Genomic DNA, 26,864 nt, shown 5'->3' on the forward strand with positions numbered 1-26,864 from the left:
GGGCCTGCTTTCAGTTTCAAAGAATCAGTCCATTATCAGCCTGGCAGGGAGCATGACAGCATACAGCAGGTGTGGTGCTGGAGCAGTAGCTGGGAGTTCTACATCCTCATCTGCAGGCAGGAGGAAGAGAGAGAGTGACTGGACCTGGCTCTGGAAACCCCAAGACCCACATCCTCCAACAAAGCCATTCCTCCTGATCCTTCTAATCCTTTCAAAAAGTTCTACTCCCTGATGACTAAGTATTCAAATATATGAGCCTATGGAGACCATCCTTAGTCAAACCACTATGGGTACCAAAATAAGGAAAAAATAAATAAATCAAAGGGATTCTAGAGTGTAGGTCAGGTTAAGCCTAAGACCTGGAAAGGAGAGACACAGAAACCCTGCCGTTAACTGACTGAAACAGTAAAGAAAGAGCTGATCTGAAGAGATTTTTCTCTCACTTTGGGAATGTCCCCCAAGTGAACCCAGGGCACCCTGTAGAAGCAAGTAGTCGCAATCTGCACCAGCGGGATCCCCAGCCTGAACCACCATGTCCAGGGAGCCCCCATCATGCTCTGGCCCTCTTTTTCTTATTTTTAACATTTTAAATTGTAGGCTTCAATGAGTATGATCAGTCAGCTTGAGGAGAAGCTGACCTAGGTACATAAAGTAAGAGATAAAAGTGGCCATCTAGACTTTTTATACTTAATTTATTTTGCAGAATATTTATTAAGGTTGTTTAATAGACAGTTTGTCACTTGTCGTTTTGGAAGACCTGTACTGTAACGATAATACTTTGGTCTGATGACGAACAGCAACCACAATGGTCATTTTGGATCCTCACATTGGATAAATCCTATTTCTTGGAACATATGTTTCCTTATGAATTTCCAAGATAACTGTTCATATTTCTTCATGTGTGGCGGCCCCTTTTGCATCAGAAAATCTGGGGATATATGTCTGATGATTTGACTGCTACTTGTAACACTGCTGTCAAAAAATATGCTTAAATGACATTGAGACTCTCATTTCAACCCTCCAGGCATAACTCAGCTCCACTTGGATCTTAACTGTATCATTTCTTACTTAGAAACTAATGTGCCCTGCAGTGCCCTTCATTTCTATAAATGTCCTCCAAGGACCATGTTGGGCTTCTTGTCAGACCGTAGCCTCCTGCTACCCAGCAGTTCTGATGAGTGGGAAACTCCGTCCCTCTGGTGTTTTTCACCTCTTCCCACTTGACTGAATTAGAGCTCCCCAGAGCCTACCTGCCCGATCACCAGCAGGTCAGTGAGTGTCCTGCTCATTGTGTGCTCTTGCTGCTGCTTCTTTCTTTCTTTCTCTGGGTGCTAAGGATCAGACTCTGCCTCCACATATGAGGAGCTCACATTCCACCCTGGGTTACAGCGCTCACCTTTTGTATGCCCTTAAGAGTGTTAAGGATATTTTCCCTTGAGTTTAAAGGAGGAAATCTTTTTTCCCTCACATTAAGCCTTGAAATAATGCTTTTAAGACTTATGTAAATCATGACCTACTGGAGAAGACATAAGATTCTCTTTTAAACAGCCAATTAAGAATTTTACTATGAAACACTGATCAAATTATACATCTTGGTGAAAACTGCCTTTTTACTGGAAGACATACAAAAGCAAAGTTTTTAAAAGAAAACGACTGCTTTATTAGATTTATTAAAGTTCCTTGCAGATTTTGCTTTAATATTCTGAGTTCATGTCATTGAGCTCATACATAGCCTGTGGCACTTCCTTGGGAAGAATGCTTGTGCTGGTCTTGCTGTGGTACCCCACAGACAACTGAAGGCCATTCATGTGCGCTAAAAGATGATTGCTGAAACTTGGGGAAGATTAATTATTATCACTAACTGTGGCTAGAGTCTCAAAAACCAGTGGGTTTTTTTCTCTTACAGTTGTTAATTTTTGTCATATTGGTTAATGATTTTGAAAAATACTTGGAGAAAGTCGCAGTTTCTAATTTAGGCGATAAGAAGAATGTATTCGTTTTACTGTGGACTGATGATAGCAGAAGATACCTTGAAAGTGTTAGAGACAGAGCTGGAGATAAAGCTTAGCTGGTAAAGTTTTGCCTGACATGCACAACACCCTGGTTTTGGTCCCCAGTATAAAATCTTATTAGGGCAGGAGGGAGCAGTGTGACTCCCTTGTATTTTCAGCACTTAACAAGTGAAGGCAAGGGGATCAGAAATTCAAGGTCATTCTCATCTACACAGCAAAATTCAAGCCCGGGTCTGGTTACACGAGACCTATGTGCATCATTGCTGGGGTTTTTCTTTGGTTTGTTTTGTTTGTTTGCCTTTGAAAGCATTTCCGATTGTATTTATTCTATCTATACTCCAGCTTAGCATTTTTAAACTAATATAACAAAATAATCAAACAAAGAGAAAATGGAGGTAGAGAATAAAGAACAAAAGATTACAAAATGCTACTCCAAGTAACTAGGATGCTTATAAAGTATCATAAACGTATTCTGCATTGTACTTTGGTAACACTATTTGTTTACAAGCTGTTCTGTTTGAAAATGATGGAAACAAAATTGTAGAAAATCTACTGCCTCTCACAATCCTCAACAATGGCACCTTACAAGTGTCCCTAAGGACAAAGGGTGGTCCACACCCTACATTTCCAGCCCTTTCTACCTTCTCTCACTGTTCTTTCTCTAATTGTGTCTTATATGTGTTAGTGTTAGAAATTTGCTTGTTAATGTTCACCAGTTCTCATTGATTTGATTGATCTGATCTCAGGGTAATTATTTGTTTTATTTAATTAATGACTGCTGCCACATTCAGCACTGTTAATGTATTACCCTTGTATGTAGTCTTTTGTTTCTGGGGTAATTTTTGAAATGTGTTTAATCCCCTCTTTAGCCTAGTTTATTCAGCTTATATTATCAATTCATTATAATTGTTGAACATCCCTCTTTACTGTGCTCATTTAATGACTTCATATGTTTTTTTCCTGTCTATCCATGCCACCATTTTCCTTAAATAATTATCTCTCCCCACATCCAATGGCTGAGACTCATCCTAGTATACCAAAAAACTTTTCTGTAGGCAGAAATGTCTGACCTGAAATTATCTTTACCTTTGTCTAAACAAAATGCAAGATTAAATAAGGAAGTATTCCCTTACAGACAGGTTTGAGGCAGACATAACCACTGGCTCAGTGCTGTCCAGTCATCTTTTATTAGTTCAGCATGTTATTTCTGAGCACTAGAGTGATGTAGAGTCTAGAAGGCCTGATCCTTTCCCCTGAAGGAGCAGATAGAGTTGTTCCAGCACTGTGCTGGGCCTCCAGGCTTGAATACTGAAGGACCTAGTGAAGCTTTCACTGTCTGCTTGTTGGCCCTGACCTTGACCCGGAAAGTTTGAAGAAAAGCCCCAGTGGGTGAATAGTAGCCTAGAGCTCCCCTTTAACTAGCAGCCTTCTGTGCTAGTATTCTGCCCACCCACAGTTTTGTCTGCAACAGCCAGCCTCTGCATCTGACTTGGGTCTGCAAGTCATTCCTGTACCCCCTACCACATCAAACCTGCCACACAGAGCTGGCATGAGCATTCACTCATCCAGGACTCCTTCCTAGCCCTAGTTGCTTACAGTCTTCCTGGACCCTTCTCAGGCACATCCCCTCTCTCTCTCGCTCAGCACCTTAGCCAGCCCATACTGACTTCTCACCTAAATAGCTGTGTATATACGCTGCCATCCAGCCCTCTGTGTCTGCCCTCCTTGCCTCGAGGTTTCCAAACTACACTGGCAACCTCTTCATCTGTGTAGTGTACACTTAACTAAGTGCAGTTCCCAGATAATTTCTGCTAAATGAAAAGCAGAGGAGACTTGAATTTGAACCCAAAACTCCAATCCTTCTCCCCTTTCTCAAAGGATCTGTGTAGCTTTTGGAAATTAATTCCTGGAAAATTCTCGTGCATTCACTCTTCTGCCTTCTCTCCTACTCTTCAGTCCGAACAAGCTCCTTACATGTTATCAGGGAGACTTTGTCTTTGTGTGATCATGTATTAGTTCCTATAATCCTGCTCCCGTTAGCCAATCCCTGCACATCATTCAGAATTCTGCTAATAGACCTTTTCAGAGAATGCTCTGCAACCCCCTGCTGAATTTAGAACTCATTTTTGCTAGGCTGTCCAATAAGTCCAAGGGATCTCCACCAAAATTCCCAGTGCTGGAGTTACAGGCACAAGCCGCCATGTTTGGCTTTTATGTGAGAGCTAGGGATCTGAACTCAAGTCTTCATGTTCTTCACACAACAGGCACATTACTGACTGACCATCTATCTCCTCAGTCCTATATCACCACATTTAATCACATTGACATTGTCACTGTGGCTTTCTGGGTTCCTCATGCTACCTGACAGTAAGATACTTCCAATCCTCTGTCTGAAGCCAGTACCGAGCTGCTCCCCCAGAGAGGGGGCGTAGGATTAGAAATAAATAAGTCGTCCTGTGTTCTTACTGACATGACCAGCTGTCCCAGACAGTGGACTCTCTCCCCTTTTTTCAAAATTCCTACTTGAATGCCTTCAGCTCACCTTTCCCTGAGTCCTTTAGACTTGGTCTGCCACTGAAGCAGGGGTAGAAGTGTCATGCTAATAGGGTTTGTGCTTTAAGTAGACTAAATTCAGGAAGTGGGAAATATACTTTCTTAGACATGATTTCCTGGGGTTAGAGTGTAGCTTGGTCATAGGGCTGTGCTTACCATGCTCAAGCCCCCTCCCTGGAAAATTTTTCTGTAGTAGAGAGTGAAAGTCTGGGGGCTGGGGAAGAGAACCCCAAATACTGAGGCATCTCAGCTGATGAGCAAAATCTCCTTGTCTTTCGCAATGTCTTAACGGTGCACATTTGTCCGGACATGCTGCTGTTGGTTTCATGGTCAGTTTTCAAAGGTTAGAAGAACAGGTCTGAAAGGTAATGTGTGGGAAAACTGGCTTCCTTGTTGTAATTAATTAGAAAACTGAAATGCAGAAGCTGCTTCTTGTTTCCTAACCTCTGCTTGCTGTCACACAGTCACATTTCCATAGTAATTAGTGTTAATCCATGGCCTCTTCAAAGGGAATTGCGTTCTCCTGACCTTAGGGAGTAAGGATGAATCTAATGCTTCCTTTTGGCTCCATCCTCTATTTTTTTCTCTCTTCTTTTTGAACAGAGGGAAGAGGCACACCGTGCAGCATAGCCTGTTTTAGATTCTTTTATAAATTCATTCGTTAGCCTAGAGAAAAATGTGCTTCAAATATTTTTCCCTTGCTCTCTCTCCTTTGAGACTTTTCCATGTACAAGGCCTCCTCCCTCTGCTTCTCTGTGAAAGAGATACACTGACTCGGTCCCTGTCTGGATGAGAACAAACTTGAGAAGCCCTACTTGGCGTCATGTTTAATAAGATGAATCTCTTTCTGTGCCATTTCCCTCTCCATGGCTGACTGGCTATAGGGCCCATCTTGAATGCCAGAATCTCCAGTGCTCCAGACCCTTACAGCAAATCGCATAAATGCTGTGGAAATTGGGGCCACTGTAATTTTGAGGAGATAACAAAGGTGTACATGTTCACTCCATATACTGTTTTGCTTTTGTTTGTTTTGATTGTTTATTATCAAACATGTTTGTACTGGGTGAATCTTTGGATGCAGAACCTTCCAGATATGGAGGGCAGTGTACTTACTGTCCCTTGACTTTACATGTCAGAATTTCCTAAATAACTGTATTTTAACCTTGCCTCGGCCTTAATCACAGAGCTGTATTGACCACAGCAGCTGCTAGAGGCTCACAGCTCCATCCGTGGGAAGAATCAGACCCCTGTACACTGTTGTCAGAGACATCCCAGCTCTGGATCTCCCCTTGCCAGACAGCTCTCCCTGCATTGACCTTTTTAAGAGAGGGGGTAAAGCATAATTAAAAGCTGTCACTTCATAGTTGATGGGTGAATAGATATTGCTCCCAGCTGTTCTCCTGGTGTAAGAGCTCCTAAGTAAATGTTTTGAATTGTTTATATATACCCTATGGCAATATTCTCACAAATGATGTCATTTCATAAATTGAAAATAAATTAGCTTGGTTACATTGCCATATTCCAAAATATCAGCAAAGAGATGGGAATAGTGTTATCGAAAAATATTTCTAGTTATAGTAGGAGACCAAGAAGTGAACAGGTAAGAGGCCAGATCTTAGCAGAGAATAGAAGAGCAGACTAAACCTGGGAAGGTTAAAGTGCTGGAGCAGGAGTGCATTCAGTAGTGGACTACTAATCGGGCCAATGCCCCACCTTGGCAGAACCAGGAGGAGTTCTGAAGAGCAGCCAATGGTAGACCTGTTTACCTCCCTGGAGAGAAGCATTTTTGGCCCAGAGTGCACCCTCTGCCTGACTGGCTCCAGCAGTGTGAGCTTCCTCCCTGCTGAGGTGCTGAGCTTCTCCCCAGAACTCCTGTCTTCCTGTGCTGGGCTCTACCCCATGGGGCCAGTGAGGATGTTGAGAGGAACAGCACCCAAGGAAGCTCGAAGCAGAAAGTCAGGTTTTGTTGTAGCGTGGCCTTACTCTCTAAAGAGCCTCTAGCCTTTTAAAACCACGCGTGGCCTATGCTGTTGGGATGCAGGCAAGGACTGATCTCTACAGGCTCTGCCTTGCTCGTCTCTTCTCCTCACTCCACCATAGGCTGGCCTAAGGATCCTCATGTTATCTTTGCCTTGGCCTCATTTGGTATAATGTCACCTTCCAGCCTTCCCTTACGAGACAGCAGGAACCCCTGTCTCATGGCCACCCCAGTTTGCTGACCCTGCTCCTCCCCTGCCTCTTTTCCTTTGACAGTGGAGGCCCCAGTATTCTGTCTTTCCCCTCTCACTCCACTTTCCCCAAATCCCCATAGTGACAGTGACTTCAACCCTATGTCTTTTAATGTTTCCTTGGAGTTAATCCTTGTCTCCTGAACCACACCTTCATCTTTTCAAGGTCCTCCTGTGCATTTCTGCGGTTGTTAAGAGCATCTGAAGATAAGCAGATATGAACTCTAATGCTGCACCCTGCCTAATCTGCTGTGCCTTCCCAGGAAGCTTGGACCTCTGGTTTTTTCTCATGCTTAAACTTCATACTGACTTCTCCTGACTTTGTCTGGGATCATAAATTCTTTATTTTCCATGGAGTCTCTCTTACATATCCCTTCACTGGCTGGCTTTGGAGCCTCACAGTGATGAGCTCTATTACCCATCGGTTTTTATCGGGCTTGGTAGCAATTTCTGTTGGTCACTCAGCACCAGCTCTTGATTGTGTCAGGCATCCTCCAGGCTACAGCCAGGATGTCTTGCTCCCCCTAGTCAGACTGTAAAAAGAAGCACAAATGATTAATAGAAGCACAATTCTTCCCAAAAGAACTAAAATTTGTCAAGAAAGCTTGAGTAGGATATACCCAAATGAACGCAAGCTGAAGACGAGGCACCCCCAGGACATAGTGTGGGACTGTGGATAGCTTATGCCTGAAATGTCGCTCTGTTTGTCTACATAAGAAATGTTGAATTTGCTTATAAACCAGAAATCTAATAGATTACTTCCCTGCTACTCAGACAGAATATTAAGGATTAACCCTGGGTCAAAATTTGAATTTCTTTCCTATCACGCAAAAACTATACCAAATAAAATTAACATTTTATTCTTCTCAAAGATCTACATTCACTTCACTGCTCTCCCTGAATTAAATTTTGTAAATCATTTGCTTTTGTAAGGGGGAGAACAAGTCAGTTTGTTTGAATAAAATATGGAGTGTTGATGGGGCCCTTGAATGTTCCTTTATGTACTCATAAATTTGCTTGTTGACTTAACCTATGTATCTATGTGTAAGAGTTTGGATATCATTGATAGCCCATAAACACAAATTCTCCAATAAGAAAATAATTTTGTACCATGAATACAGACAGACTTCCCTGCAGGGGCGTCTTGAGTAGCCTCGGTTTACCTTGACACTGTCATGTGCCATGTTGGAGTAGCTTCCTTGGACCTAGTCTGGAGTTGTTTCATTTTGTTCTAAATTCTCAGTAAGACTTCCAGGACTGGGGATATAGTAGTATGATTTTTTTTTCCAGCTTATGTGAGACCCCAAGTTCAGTTCCCTAGTGCTGGAGGGGAAAACAAGAAAAAGGAAGAAGGGAAACTCCAATCTTTTCTCATGAGCCTCAAGATGATTTTAGCTCTTGCCTTAGCTTAATTTGCTTTTTCTTTACCGAGGAATCAGTATTGTATGTGATTATTTTAAATAAAAACATCTAGAAAATAAAAAAAGGAAAGCCTGGAATGAGGTTTGCAAGCATGCAAGCTGCTTAGAAGACAGAACGGTTGACACCAGGACCACCAGGTTTGACTCAGCCTCCAGGAGCAGCTCTAAGAGAAAATGGCGCTTGGTTATGTGAGTTAGTGACTACAGCATGGGAGCGGCCAGGTGCTGACAGGAACTGTAACTCTCCCTCTTACCTTGGTTTCTGTGACCATACTCTCTAGTCTTCATACACTTCAAGGCCAGTTACCCTCACATCCTGCAGGCGGACCGTATCCCTGTGGTATTTTGTAGATTAGATTTGTGGCTTGGTTGGTTGGTTTCACTTCAGGGGTTTCTTTTGTTTTGGGTTATTCTGACAACTAGCCTTAGAGAGGAGGAGGAGGAGGTTGTTCTGCATCCTGCCACCTGTAAATTATCCTTGATAATGCACTGGACACTGTTAGGTCTCTTACACGCCCCCTTTTTCTCTCTTTACGCACTTATTGTCAGTGCCAGTGTCTGGTAACTAATGGCAGTACGAAGGATAAAAGGGAAGGCGTTTCAACTTGATAGGCCATTTCAATGAATTTTCAAGTTCATTGACCAGGGAAGACTTCCATTGCTCATTCGACTGTTTTTCTCCCATAAAGTGGAAACTCCAGAGTCCGTTAAATGCTCTTTATTCTCCATAAATTTTAAATACTTTAAAGGCCGTGTCTTAGGTTTGCTAGCTTAAACTATAATTCTGAAATAAAAAATTATATTCTGCTGTCTAATATTTAGGCCTGTTAAACAATGAAAGTATAAGGTTGCTTTTCTGGTGCTGTGCCAAGGCCTCATCTCTTAGGGGTTGAGGTAGAGACAGGAAGTCTCACCCCTAACCATGGAGCCTTTACGTCAAAATACTTGTAAGAGAAATGCAACTAATTACTAAAGAAACCTTTCTAGACATAAAGAAATTACTAGAGTGTTCTGTTTACTTCCTCATAAGGGCAGCTCACAGGACTCTACAAACAACACTGGAGTTCTTATCCCAGTCTGAGGACAAATGAGAGGGGAACGAGAGATAGCACAGCTACCAGCTTTGGGACTACAGCTTTGAGAGTGCTGTAAGTCTAAAGCTCAGGGCAGAGGAGACGCGGTCGCGCGCCCCTCCACCTGGTCTACATCACCGGGTGCACACATGGCAGAGCCATTTCAAGAGTGGCCCTTACTGTGCTCACTTGGTTAACACTTTGGAAAATCTTGTTGGCACAAAATTTCAGTGACTGATAACAGACCCAAGTGATAACGAGAAGTTAAAATTTGAAGAGTTTAAGTGCTTTTAAGCATTGTGAAGGATGCCAAGACAGAAGCGCACCTCAGCCATTCCCCCAGGGACAGAAATGAGCACCTGCTACAAGATGGTGTGCCCGCCCACTTCTGCTGGCCTGCTGATTTTTAAAACGATAATCTTATTTTCAAGCATCCTTAGAGAGCCTTACCCAGAAATTGCACTTGTAGGAAATTGTTAGGTCACATCGTTCAGAATATACTCTGGTTTGCACATGGCTTCTCATATTTGCACAACAATTTTATTGTTCATTAATTCACTGTAACTTTGTAGAGGGTGGGTTTGTTTGCTTGCTCATATGTTTTCTGACTGCTTGGGTTAGTACTCGTGTCCTTCAGAGGAAGCTGACTGGCTACTGGGGGAAATATCCATAGCTCCCTCTTTCGAGCCCTGGAGAGCCTCTTCTTTGCCCTGTTGTTTCTGCTTCAGAACTGCGTCCAGCATTACTGCACACCTGTGTTCGCCCTGTACACGCCCGCAACTCAACACTGCCATTCTCCACGGCCTTCCTCTCCTGCCAAGTCCCGAAATGTATTCACACTGGTTCTCAAATCATTTTTCAAACCTCCAGACTTCCTCACTTTTTTCCTTGTGATTGTTTTCTCTAATATATAAGCAAGATACTATCACATTATTTAAAAAACAAACTAACTTCACTTGACTTTTTTTTTTAATTTTCTAATTTTAAATACATTGTTTTCTATTTTCTCATAGGGAAATATGAGAAAACAAAATACTACTTTTTCTAGAATGTAAAAATGTTTGCTGAATTTAGTGTTTTATTAATATTTGTCATTGATTTTTCATGTAAGTATGACTTTAACTATATTCCAAAGATTTTGCATATTATGTTATTATTGAAGACATTTTCTTAACTGTGTTGTTAATCTCTTGTTCATGAATGTGCTTCCAGCGTTAAGACTTCTGCTCCTCTCTTTACCGGATTGCGGTGGTGTTGCTCCTATGGATGTCTCCAGAAACAATTTCCTCCTCCGTTCTCTGGAAAGATTGTCTAGTCTCCTTTGCTTCCTTCTAGCTTTCCTGCCTGCCTCTGACCTTTCTTTCCCCTATTCTGTTTTTAGATTTTTTTTTTCCCTTGCCTGTTCTTCTGTATTGGTAGGACACGGGCCTCTGGTCAGCTTCCCTTCAGTGTCTATTGCTTTCACTGGGAAAGCTCTTCTGACCTGTGGTTGTCGCTCATCAGCAGCCTGTATCTCTCCTGAGCTCTGAAGCCCTATTTCCGGAACCCTGCTGAACACAAGACCATTGCCCTGTTGTCCTGGTGTTAGAAGTATCTCCAGGAGCTTGACTCTGGGAAACTGCGTAAGAAGCTGAGCGAGTAGACCTTTGATTGTATGGATAGGCCTGGTTGCCTAAGGGGGGATTTTCACGTCACACTTTTTAAACCTCTGGCTTCTTTTTGAAAATATTTATCTCAGAAGCTTAGTGTCTTAACTTATGTAGCCACTTCTCCATCGTTGAACATGTATTTTTCCTACGTATGATAAAGGTATATCCGTAATAAGTATTCTACATCTAACTCTTTCTAGCTTGCTTCCATGGGGTAGATCACCAAAGGTGGACTAAACTAGAGGGGTATTATTACTCATTATACCAGTTCCAGCTCATGTTCCCAACAGCAGGGTGACTTGATTCCTTGGCTTTCTCTAAAAATGTTAACTGAAGACCAAAGAAGTGGTACTTCGTGCATTTCTTGAGTGTTTCCTAGGGCTGGCCATTCATAGAGCTCTGTCCTTCTTGTAAAGTACTGGTCCGTGCCTCTACTGACTGATTTACCATAGTCTTTGTTGTTTTGCCTGACTTAATGTATGGTGTTTATTCAAGTAGAATATTAATCCTCTGTCATATTTGTTTCTAACTGACTTAGATCTTTAGAAATGAGTGGTTTGGAAAAAAACACTTAGTGTATGGAGAGCTGGATCACTTCAAGGAGAAAACTGAGGAACAGGCAAACCTTTGCACATGTCTGTGATTTATCCGTATAGAAGGTGCTAAAGCAAGTGGAAGAGATGCCCAGGTGGCCCAGCGTCCTTAGTGACCCATTTGACTGTGACCTCTGGACCGTGAAAAGAAATGAACAGAAATTTTGAACAGAAATATAGTGGGTTGTGCTACCCCAAAATTCAGGAACTTTGCCTTGGTCCCCAAGGTGTGTTTTCTTGTGGTAACCCCATTGCTCTACAACTCTTCAGTTGTCATTGCTTCCTTTTGAAGCAATTAGACTCAATTATTTCACTTACTCCTGGCGCTTATATCAACAGCTCTTTCCCGATAAGGCTCTCAGCCACTTGTCTTTTTGTAAGACAGGCCCAATACTTGAACTGTTTGTCGGAATACTTGACAGTGTTGAGAGATAAGATGACCTTTTAAAGCTTTTCTGTGCTAGAGATCATTTTTATAAGGCCTTTTCAAGTGAGTAACGGCCTGGCTTGGCTTAGGCTAGGCACTTATCAAGTATTGAATAGTTTGTTAACTTTGGGTGGGATAACTCAGAATTGAAAGATAGTCACCTGTTCAGATACCAGCACTGCCACATACTAGGGCAAATCTGTCTGAGTTACAGTGTGTGAGGATTCAATGAGAAAAGGCTTGTCAGGCACTGAGCTCCTCGTGGCTGTACTCACAGTTCACGTACTGAGCTGTGGATTGTTAATGCTCGGTTATCCTTTTGAACAGTCCTGTATGAGAAGTAGCCTCTCTCTTTTGGGATTAGAATATGCACAGCTGAGCACATGTCTGTCATTCCCTATCATCTGCTTCGAGTTCTTTCTCCTTTAAAATTATCGTCTTCTCTGACTTGGAGTTGGAGATTGGTAAGTAGATATCTTAGCATTGTCCACTAGTTGTTAAAATCCAGTGAGTCTTGTCAAGTATTCACACGCAACTCTGGGACATTCCATTCCACTTTAACTTACCTAAGCGACTTGGTTTGCCACTCTTAGTGCTCATGCTCTGTCCCTTTGCCTTCTTCTGGGGACTTCTCATGGCTTTCTTTGGCCTTAGTGGCCTGAGTACTAAAGGCACACACCCCCACATGCACCGAAAACTAGTGGAAATAAATGTTCTACACAAAAATGTAGTGCTCTGTAGTCCACCTAGTTAGCTGGGGATTAAGGCCTGGTGAATCGTGAGGCTTAATCCCGAGAAGTAAACAGATGATCAGGTCAGAAAGGTTTACAACACGGCATAGATGTGAAGATATGAAAGGATAAACCAGTAAGCAGACAACAGGAAGATTTAAGAACCTCTCTCCTTGAGGAAAACTCCAGGCAGGAATTCAAGCAGCTAGTCACGTCATCCACAGTCAAGAGCAGGAAGCATACACACTTCTTTGCTTACTTGGACCCAGCTAGCTTTCTTCTCGTTTAAACAGTTCATGAAATGGTGCCCCCACCTTCAGGGTAGATGTTCCCATCTCAGTTAATAATCAAGATGCTCCCCCATAGACATTCCCACAGACTAACCTCATACAGGGAATCCTTCAGTAAGAGCCCTGCCTGGGTGGTTTTAGCTTTTGGCAAGTTGACAATTTGGACTACCCAGTACTGAGGACAGTTGGAGGTTGGGAGTTTACTCCAAGGAGACCACATAGCAGAGTTGAGCTATGTTGTCACTGGGACTCTTGACTTAGGTTGTGTAGGCAGACAGTCCACACTTTAATACTGATGAAAAATGATGAATGAGAGGCCATGCGTTAACTGCTCGGGTCTTTCTTTGGATTCTAACATGGGTGTGAGGATTCACGTGCTGGAGGCTGTGATCGTGGCTTGCGTCCTTTTGACACCCAGCTCTTTGCACAGAGTGCATGTATTATGTGCCACGTGACTGTTAAACTTAATTTCCGATAGCGTCTCCCTTTGAGGATCATCTGTTACTGAATTGCGTAAGGGCTGGCCGACTTTTTCATTATAGCACTGCACATTTTTATTTGAAATATTCATAGTGATACAAGCAACAGGCTGATCATCACAATGTGTTTAATGATAAATGTTTTTCCTTAGTCATCAGAATTAAATGCATTAAAGGGGGAATAGAAAAAAAGTAAAAGACAGGTTAAAACAGGATTAAAATAACTGGTGGTTAGTCCTCCCACAATGTAAGGGGTCATGTGGATTGTGTTGACCTTCACAAAACTGATCAGTTAAAGTAGAGTGGCATAACTGGGAAAGAAACTACCCAGGCTAAAACACCTTTGTGGTTCTGAGCCAGTGGAGTCTCCTCTTAAGGCCAGTAGTACCCTGTGCCAAAGGGGGTGTGGGGGATAGAAGGACACTGTGGTGTTGTCATGTCAAAGGAATGTCTAGAAATTGAAATGAGATTTCTGACTTTGTATTTGGGTGTGCATGTGTGTGGGCCCATGTTTGTCTCGGGGAGGGTAACATACAAATCCCACAGTTCATGTATGGAGGGCAGAGGACAACAGAGTGGAACTGGTTGTCTTTCAACTTTATGTGGATTCCAGGAATGAGCTCAGATCGCCATGCTGAAGCAACAAACGCCCTTACCTACTGCGCCTGCTGTCCAGCTGACGTGGATCTAACTCTGAGATATATGCTAAACTTCTGAGATGCAGGCTTTGGGAAGCTGAGGTTTTAAAGTGTAGAGCCAAGTATTCTGAACGTGACGTTGAGCTAAGTTGGTTTGAGTTGTAGAACATTTTAAGAAACTCTCTGGTGTTCTTAAACTTTGGGGAACTTTACATTTATTTCCATCCTGTGAAATGTTCTTTCTCCTTTTAGGTGTTCTGAACCACTTACCTGTTACTTAAAAAAAAAAAAAAATCAGGGTATTGATGACTTCTTAGGTTGTGATGTTCTTGCAAAAGCTTTGCTGAATCCCAGTTGAAGAATTAAAGCAGTGGTTGAGGGTATGGGCAGAGCTCAGTAGTCAGGCACACATTTTGCCTGGTTTAGAGCTCCAGCCACAAGATCTTGTTATAAAACCAGTTTACAAGTAGATGAAAATATTAGAATTAAGCCAGGTGGTGATGGCACTCACCTTTAATGCCAGCATTCAGAAGGCAGAGGTAGATAAACCTCTTGAGTTTAAGGCCAGCCTGGTCTGCACAGGGAGTTCCAGTATAACCAGAGCTACACAGAGCTCTTGAAAAAAAAAACGAAATGAGAGAGAGAGAGAGAGAGAGAGAGAGAGAGAGAGAATATGAATATATTATAATTAAGGAAAGAATGGTAATTCATGCCTATAATCCCAGTATTTCTCAGGCTAAGGCAGGAAGATTGCAAGCTATATACCACCCTGGCCTAGATGGCAAGACCCTGTCTAGAAAAAGTAGAATTAAAATGCCTGGTGCCATGAAGGTGACAGTGTGTCCTAAAAAAGTACACCAGAGATGCCGTGGACCTGCTTACCCAGTTGTCATCTAACGGGCAGGAATGAAAAGGCTCATCACTGTCCTCGTGCGTGCATATGAAGTGCATCATTTGTCTCCATTCGTGGTTTGCCTCTTCATAGCAAAGGTTAATTACCCTTGCTAATGAAGGGAAATTGCTAATTGCTAATGAAGGGAAATCAGACGTGCAGAACTCTGAAGAGCCAGTGATCTAAGGAGCAGTTTGCCATTTGTGTGTGCCTTGTTTTCCTAGATCTGCTTGCTTAGCCATCCTCGAATCGACAAGCAAAGATCAAACTGGGTTATCTGTAGGAGAATATTCAGCCGTTAATTCTAGAGAAAAAAATCTTTTAAATTCATTTAAAGGCAGAATCTCATACTTGCTGACATCTTTTCTTTTTTCTCTGAATTCATTAGAATGTATGCTGTCAGGAGAATAAGAGATGCCTTCCGAGAAAATAAGAATGTAAAAGACCCCGTAGAAATTCAAGCCCTGGTGAATAAAGCCAAAAGAGACCTTGAAATAATCCGCAGACAGGTAAGATGGCTCAGTGACAGACTGCTCTTCATTATTCGTCTTCAGCTGTGACATTCCCTCTGTGATCGGACATCACTGCTTTGGTGTTTGTGATTTACACCGCAGGATGGCGAGGCACTGTCCTCTTTCCTAATGCAGACATACAGAGATAAACTGTCCTATCGCCAGATTCAAGGGCATTCTGCAGGAAAATACAAGCTTTCTGGGACTTCTGGGGCCTGGTTCTTCTAAGAAACTGAGCTCTCAGGCTTTACTGAAGTTCATGGTTTCAGTGTGTCTTAATCCAAGTGTTTTTATGATGTTCTGTACATGGCTATGTGGCATATACCAAAGCATAAATATATCCTTCCTTTACTAACATTTGTCATCAGAATATAAGATGAGTAGAGTGGGTTATAAGCATGTATGTTACCATGTGACTGGTGTGTTTTTAGGCACAGGGTGCAGAGCATATCTGATTACATGCTGGCCCACAGTGGAGCTGAGGGGTGTTTTTCATTTTATTCCACATCACCCTGACTCCGGCTTGTTTTTCCTGACCTCTGTAAGGTGAGCCTCACCTGTATGTAGCATGGTCTCCTGGCTAGTGCAACACTGTAGTGTCTGACTTCTGGATAATTGAAGTGTCAAAGACTAATGTAGTTTTCTATTGATTGAATTTCTGCCCTGAACTTCCCATTTCTCTTTTCTTCAAATTGGCATAGCTCCATTTCTTTATTCATCTGTTTTCACTCTTATAGCAAATTTGTTTATGAAGTGTGGAGGGTGAACATTTCCAAAGTTCTGTTGTGTTCTGGTGCGGGCTTTGTTGGTTCCCCCTAAGAAGATGCCTGCTTGCCAACATCTCACCACATCCAGTCTTCCCCGCTGCTTTTCACAGTTGTCTCAAAATAGAAGCTAAACAAGAAAATGGTATTAAAAATGAAATTTGCATTTTATGTCAAGATTCAGTCTGTTTCCATTGCTTACATAGTGGAGCACTCTTTTTTCCAGAGTAGCATCAAGACGAAGAATCCTCTGAGTTCTGCAGTTATCTAGAGAGAGACTATCCAGCCAGCCACATTCACATGCCTAGGAAATGATCATCAGCTAAAAGCCTGACAGGAAAAGGTCACCAGGGAAAGGCCAATCCACACATTTGCATATACTTGAGAGCTGTAGGTACATGAGTCACTTGGAAAACTTGAGGCCAATGGCACTTTCCAGGCTCCAGTGGGTGGATCATTTCATGGAATCCTCTAGCAGTAGAACTTAGGAAAATAAGCAGCTTAGGTCTGTGCATTATATAAACACAGAAAAATAAATCGGTTCTTCTGCACGTTTCTCTGTGTAGAGGTCAACAAGCATGATCAGAATACAAACTGTATTAGAAACACAACCTGTAAGTAATCTCCTCCACCATCTCTCATGTCATCTGTGAATGCCTGTACAGTAGCCTCTTGGTTTGAAATGCTGAAACTACTCTCAAAAGATAAGCCAGGATTAAGGTCATGGCTTCATGATAGGACAGTTGCGCACTGTGCACAAGGCCCTTTAAGTCTATCCCCAAAACTAGAAAGAGAAAACAAACCAAAAAATACAAAGACCAGACAGACCGTGGCCTTCTGCCAACTTCCCAGTGAACATACACTGAGAACAGGCCGGAACATCAGGAGCAGTGGACCTGCCTCAAGGTGTCTGCCTCAGGACAGCCCAGTGACCGCACTTTCCTCATGAGGGATGCACACTGCCTCCTTTCTAGGCCAGGGTTTCCATAGTAACTTAGTAGAGCCACAGGTTTCCATGTCAGACAGGCCTGACTAAGGCAGTACTCTCACTGCACTGGAAAACTTAGCAACCTGAGTTATACCTGAGCAACCCGCTGATTCCTGTTTGTCCTCTCCCATCAAGTCTTCAAATCCAAGTGCCACACTTACCATAGTAGAGTACTTGCTGAGCCTACTGGCTATAAGCTGCCATAAACTGGCCTTAGAGCAAAGGTCTAAAGGAGAAGAGGAGACTAGATTGTCGCAGCATCCTCTGCACTGGCCATTGTCATAGCCATCGGAGTTGCCTCACTGGATCCCCTGTGCTCTGTTTGCACACCGATGTGATCATCTTCCAAAAAATAAAAAAAGATCCACTCACTGTCCTGCTGAACTTCCCACAGAGGCTTCAAAGAAGCATCTTGACAGTAATTCTCGTGAGATCCTCAGAGGACCTTCAGTGTTCTCATGCCCCTCACCCACACTGTTCCCATCACTAGACCAGATGCACATCCAGCCTTCACCCGCCACTTTCCAGAGGAATCCAGCCAGATTCCCAGGGTACGCTTCTCCTCTGTGGCTACATGCCCCTTAATCCTCAAAGCACTTATCAGTACCTAAAATATTAGTACTCAGAGCCTTATCTGTTTTGACCCACCCCATGAGGACAGGATCTGACCTGTGTCACTGCATCCACAAGGACCAGTCTGCACTAAGTCCAAGTCTGAGCTCCCAGTGTATGACCTTGAGCAGGATACTCAGTGCCTAGTGGAGAGTGCAGGTGAGAGCAGCAGAGTTGTGGTAAGCATTTGATTAGGTAATATAGCCAAGCCCTGAGATGACAGTGACATGTGAGAAGTATTTGCCGTTCTCAGTTACCATGTAAAGAACAGTCTCACAGAGAACGAACTCCCAGTGTTGTTAACTAAACGGAAATGTACAGTTTGTCCCAAGATCACCTCAGGCAAAGGATCTGTGCTGCCAAAATTGCGTGGTCTCCTTCCTGTCAAGCCCTCTTCTGGATCTGGTGGACTCCAGCCACACAATTCAGCCACAGTTCCTCCCAGTCCTTTGAACCAGAAGCCATGGACACCAGCCCAGCTGCCCGGTACGCAGATGCTAAAGACAGTACCCCAGCTGAAGTCCCCACTTCATATGATGTAGCCTGCTAGTCACCCTTCCCAGGGCAGCTTCCCCTGTCATTTCAGTTGTCCCTGATGCTAGGAGGCTACCAAAAGCCCAGTAAGATTTTGAAATTTTTAAAGAACTCTCCAAACAAAGCCCGAGGTTCAGGAAAGCTGAATGCTTTTTCCAAGGCCAAATGCCAGACATGAGCTCAGATATCCCCATTCTTTAGCAAACTCAGAAGTTCATGGACATTATTAGCTCCTGGCTCAGCAGAAACAGATAGATAAAAGTCATCCTTGCCTTTCTGTTCCCAGAAGGATAAGAGTGTCACTTACCTACCTCAGCCTCTCCTCAGGTCATTCACTCTCCTTCCACATTCTTCATATGAAGGATATTGAATCTTCATTGTGGCAACCCCAAGGGATTAAAAGTGGCATCTTAACCTTCACAGAGCGGTAAGGATTATTCTCATTTCAGGGAGAAACAAATTGCTTGGCTTTGCTTTTATGGTGAGCAAGTCAGCCTCCTGCTTCTTATCCATAATAATGGTCCCACATGTACTTGTTTTTTTCCTTGACATTCTTGGGACAGCTTTCTCCCTGAAAATTGCAGTCTGGTGTGCCAGTCTCAAGTCTCTTTGCTGTATCCACCATATCGAATCTCAGGGCCAGGTGCCACTCTGCCTTCTGCTAAACTACCAGTCGATCTGCGTGAGATGCCCCTGGAAAGACACTAGCCCAAAGCAGCATATATTAGCTTCTCTGCCAAAAGCAAGTTCTGGAGTAGTTCTCACTATATCTACCCCTCTGTTCGTTCTTCAGGTGGGATCAGAAAGGCTGGGTGAGATTTAAGATGTGGACCAGATAGAGGCAGACTGTAAAAGCAGATTGTGAATAGGCCTGACTGAGTAGCTCACCGGTGGTCTGGGCAGCAAAGAACTGCCCATGGTGTTTCCACCTCAGGAAAGGAGCAAGAAAGTCAGCCAAGTCTGTCTTGGGTCTCTTGCTGGTAAATGAATTCCACAGCCCCTCCTGTAATTGCTATCCGTTAACCATCCTCGTTGACTATAGTCTGTGGTTTGCCATACTCTTTGCATTTTCTTGCATTGTTGTTAGTTTCTTAGAGTCTCACTGTGTAGCTCAGGCTAGCTTCAGGCTCCCAGATGTTAGAGTTAAAGGGATATCGTATGCCACCACACCTAGCTGGCGTTTTGCCTTTTAAAGGAACATAATGTGAGCACTGTAGTGTGGTTTATTACCTGCCTTGTACTTCTTCGCTACTGTGGCTGGGGAAATAACTCCAGCATCGCTAGCCCTTTGGAACCTCTTTCCTGGGGTGTTCATGGAGATCATGTGTTCATCAAAGAAGAAATGGTTTCTGAGTATTATTATGAAGTAATGCTCTGACCTTTGTTCTGTATATAGCTTAATCACCATGTGCCTGTGGGCAAGAAAGGAAGAGACTTAGGAGTGGGACACGGGGCAAGCAGCCAACCAGGAGCTTCGGAGTCTGTATTGGTGATTCATTTAGACACATGCATACCAAGTCCTAACTGATAGCACCTCTACTTGAAAGCTTTCTAAACTGATTCATCTAAAAAAAAAAAAATCATCTGAAGATTTCAGGAATCCCAATTCTAAATCCTAAGTACCCTAGCAGCTCTGCCTGAAAACTAGATGAAAGCCAAGGTGCTCGAGAGAGAAGGCCCGAGCTCCACCTATGTCATGCCATCAGGGGTCATTAGAGTGAAATGACACTCGAGCTCCACCTATGTCATGTCATCAGGGGTCATTAGAGTGAAATGACACTCGAGCTCCACCTATGTCATGTCATCAGGGGTCATTAGAGTGAAATGACACTCGAGCTCCACCTATGTCATGCCATCAGGGGTCATTAGAGTGAGATGACACTCGAGTTTGGGTTCTCATTAGAGCAGGAAACCTGGTTAGGGAAGTTGGTTAGGGTGCACTGATGGAGAGAGTATATCCCACAGAGCTTTTCCATAATGTAGTGAGCTAGGTGAGTCTGAGATCTTAGGAAAGGAGAATTGTTCTGTTTTGAGATGTTTCTGGCCACACACTGCTGAATGTAGAACTAAAAGTATTTCAAAAGTATTTGGTAATCTTATCAAGGACAGGAGTCACTAAAATGTTCTTTGATAGAAAGGCAGCAACCAGAAAACCACAGTTTCTCTTATTGCCCAAGTATGAGTTTTAAAAATATATCCATGCTATTGTATGCAACTGTGCGATAAAAAGATAGAGTGTGTATGCTCTGGTTCCAGATAATGTCAGGGTTCAGCCATGGTAATCTCGGTACCAGCTCTCCAATAGTCATTACTTTTGGCTCCAGTGTTTCTTCTTAAACTTCCTTTCTTTAACTTTGCAGCTCAGACAGCAGACGGGTTAGAATTAAGAACCTATTGTGAAAGCCGTCAAGAGTTGACAAGAGTGTGCTATGTTGAAGATATAGGGGGTTAGAATTTGGCTAGTCTGAACATATGTAAGAACAAGGTGAAGTATTTTTGGTGTTTGTTAGTATGAACTTAATTATTTCTATAGACTGCCAAAAGCATTTCAAACCACATTTGTTCTTACTTTCTCTGCTGTTCTGTTGCTGCTTCTAAGGGATTATTCCAGAGAACTGTTCCAGGAGCTCTGAATGAGCTGCTATGAAATGAGCAGTGGGTAACGGATACCTCTGTCCTCGTCTGACACTGTACATTGTGTGAGCCATGACCCCAGATGGTGATGAGAATGAAGGTGAAATCTACCTCATATTTCTCATCCTACAAACCCTTTGAAAAAAGTATGATTGTTTTAGGTTCTGCAGGGGAAAGATAGTGTATCCTATATATCTTTCACATGCACACATTTAGCCGAAGTACTATTGAATATTTGGATCAAAAACATAAAACTTAATTGTGGTTTTAGTGGCTAAAGGAAGGTTGGCTCCTATATTAGGGATATTTGTAACACATTGAAAGAATTTTACACTGTCTACAAAAGTCAAAAAGTCCAAGTAACCCAAATGTCTATTGACAGACAGACAGACAGATAGATAGCTATGTGGCCTATAGTGTGAGTCACCCCAGCTAACCATGGGTACATCCTGAGGGTAGGATGTCTAGTGAAATAGCCTGACATGAAAATAGGGCTGCTGCGGGATTACATTTATGAGGTCATACTGGTCACAGTCAGAGAGATAGAAACAGAATGATGGTACCATAGACCGAAAGCAGGGTGTGGAAGGGTACGCAGTTTAGATCTCAGAAAATGAAAATTTTAGAGATCTCATTGATAAAAGTCTGATCATAGTTTAACACTGTTAAACTATATAGTTGAAAATGATTAAGATGATAAAGTTTATGTTGGGTGTTTTTTTACAATTAAAAACCACCCCAAAGTAAATTACAGCTAGTCATTTAATTCTAATTGGAAACAGTAAAATTAGATGCTTTATGTACATGTATTTAAGAGTAGGAAGCTGAAGTCATTTGATGCTTAAACTAGCAAATTTATATCTATGAACCTTCAGTTTGCTTGTTGGGAAAAATGAAACAATTATGCTCCAATTTCTAAAGCTACTTCTAGTTCTCAGCTCCCATGATTCCCATAAAAATCCATCCCTCCTTCTCTGCAGAAACTACTGATACATTTTCAAATACACTTATTCGTGTCGAGATCTCGCTGATCATAACTCACAAAGAACCTAATTCCGCTGAGTTTAGGCTGTAGATGAGCCAAGTTGTGCACCAGTGTTTGTTCATCATAAATTACAAATTCTTGTCTTGGCATAATGCTTCTGCTACTGAACTCAGTTACTTCTCTCATGTTGCCAGCCCTGCTTCTTTTATTTCTGAGAAGAATCTTAGAAGGATTAGAGAAACTACAACTAGACTGTTTTCTTGCCAGAAAATGAAGCAGTAGTTAAAGAACAATATAACTTGCAGGCAAGGAAAGAATTAAAATGTTTTCTAAGCTCTCCCGAATGGCTGTACTGGTTCATCTTAGCTCCTCGTCCCTGTACCGTGTGGGCTTCTCCACTGTGCTTAACACATCTTCTACCTCAGTCTAAAGCATTGTGTGTTTTGCAGTTCCCCATGATACTCTCTTTTCCTTTCATAATTACAGACTACCTACTCTGGCGACAGACCTGAGGAGGATTATGAGGTTCATCAGAATCTTGTAAATGCTCTTTTTCATTAAGGTTTTTCTCAGATCTAGATCTTTTCGATTCCATCATTTATTCTAACAGAAACGGAGTTTAAATCCTATCGTAAAGTATTGAGAAATGGCTCAGCCATTAAGAGCATTGGTTACTCTTGCCAAAGGCCCAGGTTCTATCCATTTCTGGCACCCACATGGATGTTTGAAACATCTGTAACTTCAGTCCCAAGGAATTCAGTGCCCTCTTCTGGCCTATGTGGGCACCAGGCATCTCCTACAGACGTAAGTGCAGGGAAAGCATCCATACACATAAAATAAAAATTAATCTTTTTTTAATCCTCTTCTGGCAATACTTTTCCCTATGCCTAGATAGATCAACTGAGATTAGCTCCGGGGATCGATCTTCACTTAAAAAGTGATAATAAAGTAGTCAGCAGAGGAGATGGCCATACTCTGTCTTGGACCTCAATAAACAGGCTCACAGACGCAATGTGAATTTATATACAGCGACTGGAATTGCACCCAAAGTGAACCCTGTATCTTTTGGATAGATGGAGCTTTGGGGTATGAATGAAATATTCTTCAGCTTTTCAGGATGAATGAAATATTCTTCAGTCCCCTGTGGAAGTTTAAGAAAGAGCAAAGAGAAGGGTAGTTTAGTTTTATAGCTTGGCCTATATAGAACATTACTTTTTTTTTCCCTCTGTTTGTTCAATATATAGCTGCTCTGAAGCTATAAAAAGATCGCTTCAGTGAGAATTTAGAATAATTTCCTGCCTCCCTGCTTTCTGTAGGAGTTTCCAGTCAACCCTGAAGTCTGAGGCAAGTCTTTCCAGTCAGCATTCCTGCAAAGAACATGCTTCTTATCTGCTTGCAGTCTGCTTGTGTGCTAGATCCCTCCAGAATGAACATGCAAAGAACAAGGTTACCCTGTCTGTCCAGGAGAAACCTGCTTTCTTCAAGTAGTTCTTTAGCATGTTCTAGACAGAGAGTACTCTATATGAATGGATGTGCTGGTGCTTTGCCTAGACTTGACAGGAATTTCACTAGGGAATTTTTATAATAGTGTCCATCCATTCACCCAATCATCCAACCCCCAGGGAGTCAACAGAGCCATGGTTCCTGGGGTTTTCCATGAACTGTCTCTGAGCAGTGGTAAGTAATGTAAACTCTTAGGCAAGAATCTCAGCAGAGTCAAGCAGGCAAGTTGCTTGTCTACCACTGCACTATGTCCATATAGCAGCAGAGTCATGTTGAAAGAAGGTGGTGGTGGCGGCGGTGGTGGTGTATGTGTGTGTGTGTCTGGAGTTCCTCCTTGTGCCACTCTATGTAGAGGCCACCCAGAGCTCTTGGGATGCTTTGTGTTAATTTCTTAACGATGATAGCCTTGTGAGACAGACTTAGAAGAGAGTAAAGGTGACTTTAGAAGAGAGGGACCCACACATTCACACCATTCTCACTTTGAAGCCAGCTCTCTGAAGAGTCATACCCTGGTGGCCTTGTCTTAACAGAAGGCCAATAGGCTCTGAGTATGAGTGTTGGTATATGTATTTTTTTCCTTTTCCTACACGTCCGTTTAGGTGGTATTGATGCAGTCATCCTATGCAGCTTACAGAGAGTTGATTTCTACAGGCCAGGCTCCGTTGCCCTTTCTTTTAAAACTACCTTCAAAAAGAAGAGTATGAAGACCACATTGAGAGCGTGCTAAAGTCCAGCCATCTCTTAAGAAGCATTTGCCAGAATGCCCCAACTGTGCTTTTCCTGACAAGCTATGGGCAAAGTAGCCTTCACTGGGAAGCTTTTCACGGCTCCTACTCAGCTTGTCCGTTCACAAAATCAGAGCTGAAGCCAGCCATGTTAGGAAGCATGAGGACAAGGACAATGTTGTATCTTTTACGGAGGGCAGGGGATGGCTTCCTTCTTGCTTGTGCTGATTTAGTTTCTCTCTGGTATCCTCCATGAGGAGATGATGACCTCAGCTTTGGTGCAAAGCACACTCATTTCCTGAGCACTTATGAGCCCAGGTGGACTTCTGTTTGGGTCAGTTGCGTTTTCCCTGCGTGTCTATGAAGTGTAGTTTCCTGGGTAACATTTGGAAGGTAAATTGCACATCTCATTCTCAGTCACTGTTTGAGTTCTTTCTGGTTTTGCTTTCCCTGAGCTGTAATAGGAGTGATGTAAAAGAAGAAACATGTTTGAGCAAGATATACCTCAGTGGAAACACCTATTCAGTAGCTCTCTCTCCTTGGTCATTGTGTTTCATCCCTTTTGAAAGTATTCATTGTTTAAGTTTTTGGGGTTTTGTTTTTGTTTTTTGTTTTTTTGGGGGGGTTTTTTTGTGGAGTTTTTTCCCCTGAAGGCAGAGGAATAAATCATCATCTTTTCTTTTGCAATGCTGAGCATAGAACCCAGGATTTCAAACATTTGAGGCATCTGCTCTACCCCTGTTCTGCACTCTCTAGCCCTATTGTTTGAGGTTTAAGTAGTTCTACACTGGGCATGTTTTTAAAACACCAAGCTTTGAGTCAGAGCTAAGTGTCACAGCTGTCATCTCAAGGATTAGTCAATCACAAATCATAGGCTAGCTGTAAATCTTCTATTATGTCATAATGATCTTCATTGTGTCAAGTTATATTACTGTAGAAATAAGTAGTTATAAGTATTTTCCTTTTTTCCAGTTAGACCTAGCCTTTAAAAAGTAAGGAATTAGGCACTTAGTTCCTGAGAAACAGAATTTTTTTTTTTATAAATAATGTGCATCTATCAATCTAAATTGAGAGGCCATTTGAGGACATTGAAGAATTGCTTACACAGATAGAGACCAACCATAACAGCTCTGTAAGTACCTGCACACAGACTTTGTCCCAGGAACCAGAAGAGCTATGACCTGCTCTGACCTGGAACCACCACTCCCACACAAAGAAGCTGTTCCATAGACTTCATACTCTCTTTATACTTGATATTTTCTGACAATAAAAATAAATGATGATACTTGTTAAATTCCCCAAAACATCCTGTGAATGGTCAGTGCTGGGTTTGAGTAAAGACAGACTGTATCACTGGCTGCCACCATTATTGACTGTCCAGGACTCCTTGGTGGCACATACATGATGAGATTGTGTGCTGGGTTAGGTAATGCCTGGTTATGTCCATTGGGCTCCTCACCATCAGCTGAAACAAAGGCCTCAAGGAGAAAGACCTTTGACTGCTTCCCTGTTGAGCGTTCCTGTCCTAGAAGTCAGAAGAGCTGCTACAGTGACTGGAGCAGGGAGGAAGGAAGCGAAAATAAAGTATCTTCTTACATTGAACAAGGTCTGCCAATAGAGCCAAACCTAATGGGTTTGTTTTTGTTTATTTTTAAATAATCAGGAGCTGTATCTGCAGTTTGGAGCTGTCTAAGTGGCTTGCCCACATTTTTCCTAATACTAAAGTATGTTTCTTCCTGGAAGCTCGGCCCATTTTGGTTTTTCCTACAAGTTGATGACCATGCATTTTTACAGCCTCACAATTCATGTCTAGCACACAGCCCTAGCAGCACACAGGGCTTTCCCAAGAAGCCATTCTTCTTTCACTAGCACTGAAGGAGGCCTCCAGTGCTATTTCTTCGCCTTCCTTTCATGGTGAGATTTGGATACTCTGAACTAGTTTCCAGATGTGTTCACGCATTTCTATATAGCATGCTTTGATATGGCATTTTTCTCAGTCATCCTTACCCTTCTGATCGTCAAGCTTCCATGAAGACAGGGTTGTTTTCTTATTCACCCTATTGCTCTGTGTGCCCATAGTTTTACTGACTATTCCACAAACACTTAATAAAAGAGCAGTGCTCAAACCAGAACTCAGGGTTGGTTCTAGTTCAGGTGTTGATGGGCCCTGTAAACCAAGGAGTCACCCTTTTTGACCACGAGACTTCTAATGTGCAAAAATGCTTGCCCAGTGTACCAGGTGGTTCTTTTATGATTATAGACTGAAATATGTACCAACATATTCTAGAAATAGCAAAGCCATTGACTAGTGAATAATACCACCATAACTAACCTACACTCATCTTTAATCCCACTCTGGCTGAAGTGTGACCATCTATTTTACAAAAAGGAAATCTTCTAGAAACAGAATCCTTTGTTCCCCATCTGCATCCCCACTCCACATTCAGGGAACATGGGGAGAAAGATAATGTGAGGTGAGTTCCAACAGGCTGGCACAAGAATGTCATTCGTTCCTAAGTGCTCTGCCTTGTGCCCACTGACAAGCCTGAAAACTGGGCAAGAAGAGTTGGATAGGAATGATTTCTAGACCTAGTTGTCATATCCAGGCCTTATGAACTCAC

The 26,864-nt window shown here is 42.5% G+C and overlaps 1 protein-coding gene across 2 annotated transcripts in view; it reads left to right on the top strand.

Annotated features, from left to right (window-relative positions):
• Lyrm4 (LYR motif containing 4) overlaps positions 1 to 26,864 on the top strand; it is a 115,427-nt gene that overhangs the window by 3,144 nt on the left and 85,419 nt on the right. For both annotated transcript variants that reach the window (NM_001400908.1, XM_087589636.1), the window contains 1 exon segment: positions 15,375 to 15,495. In NM_001400908.1, the coding sequence (NP_001387837.1) occupies positions 15,375 to 15,495 (121 nt within the window).

Source organism: Rattus norvegicus, chromosome 17 (genome assembly GCF_021556685.1).
Source record: "Rattus norvegicus strain SHRSP/BbbUtx chromosome 17, alternate assembly SHRSP_T2T, whole genome shotgun sequence".
Lineage (NCBI taxonomy): Eukaryota > Metazoa > Chordata > Mammalia > Rodentia > Muridae > Rattus > Rattus norvegicus.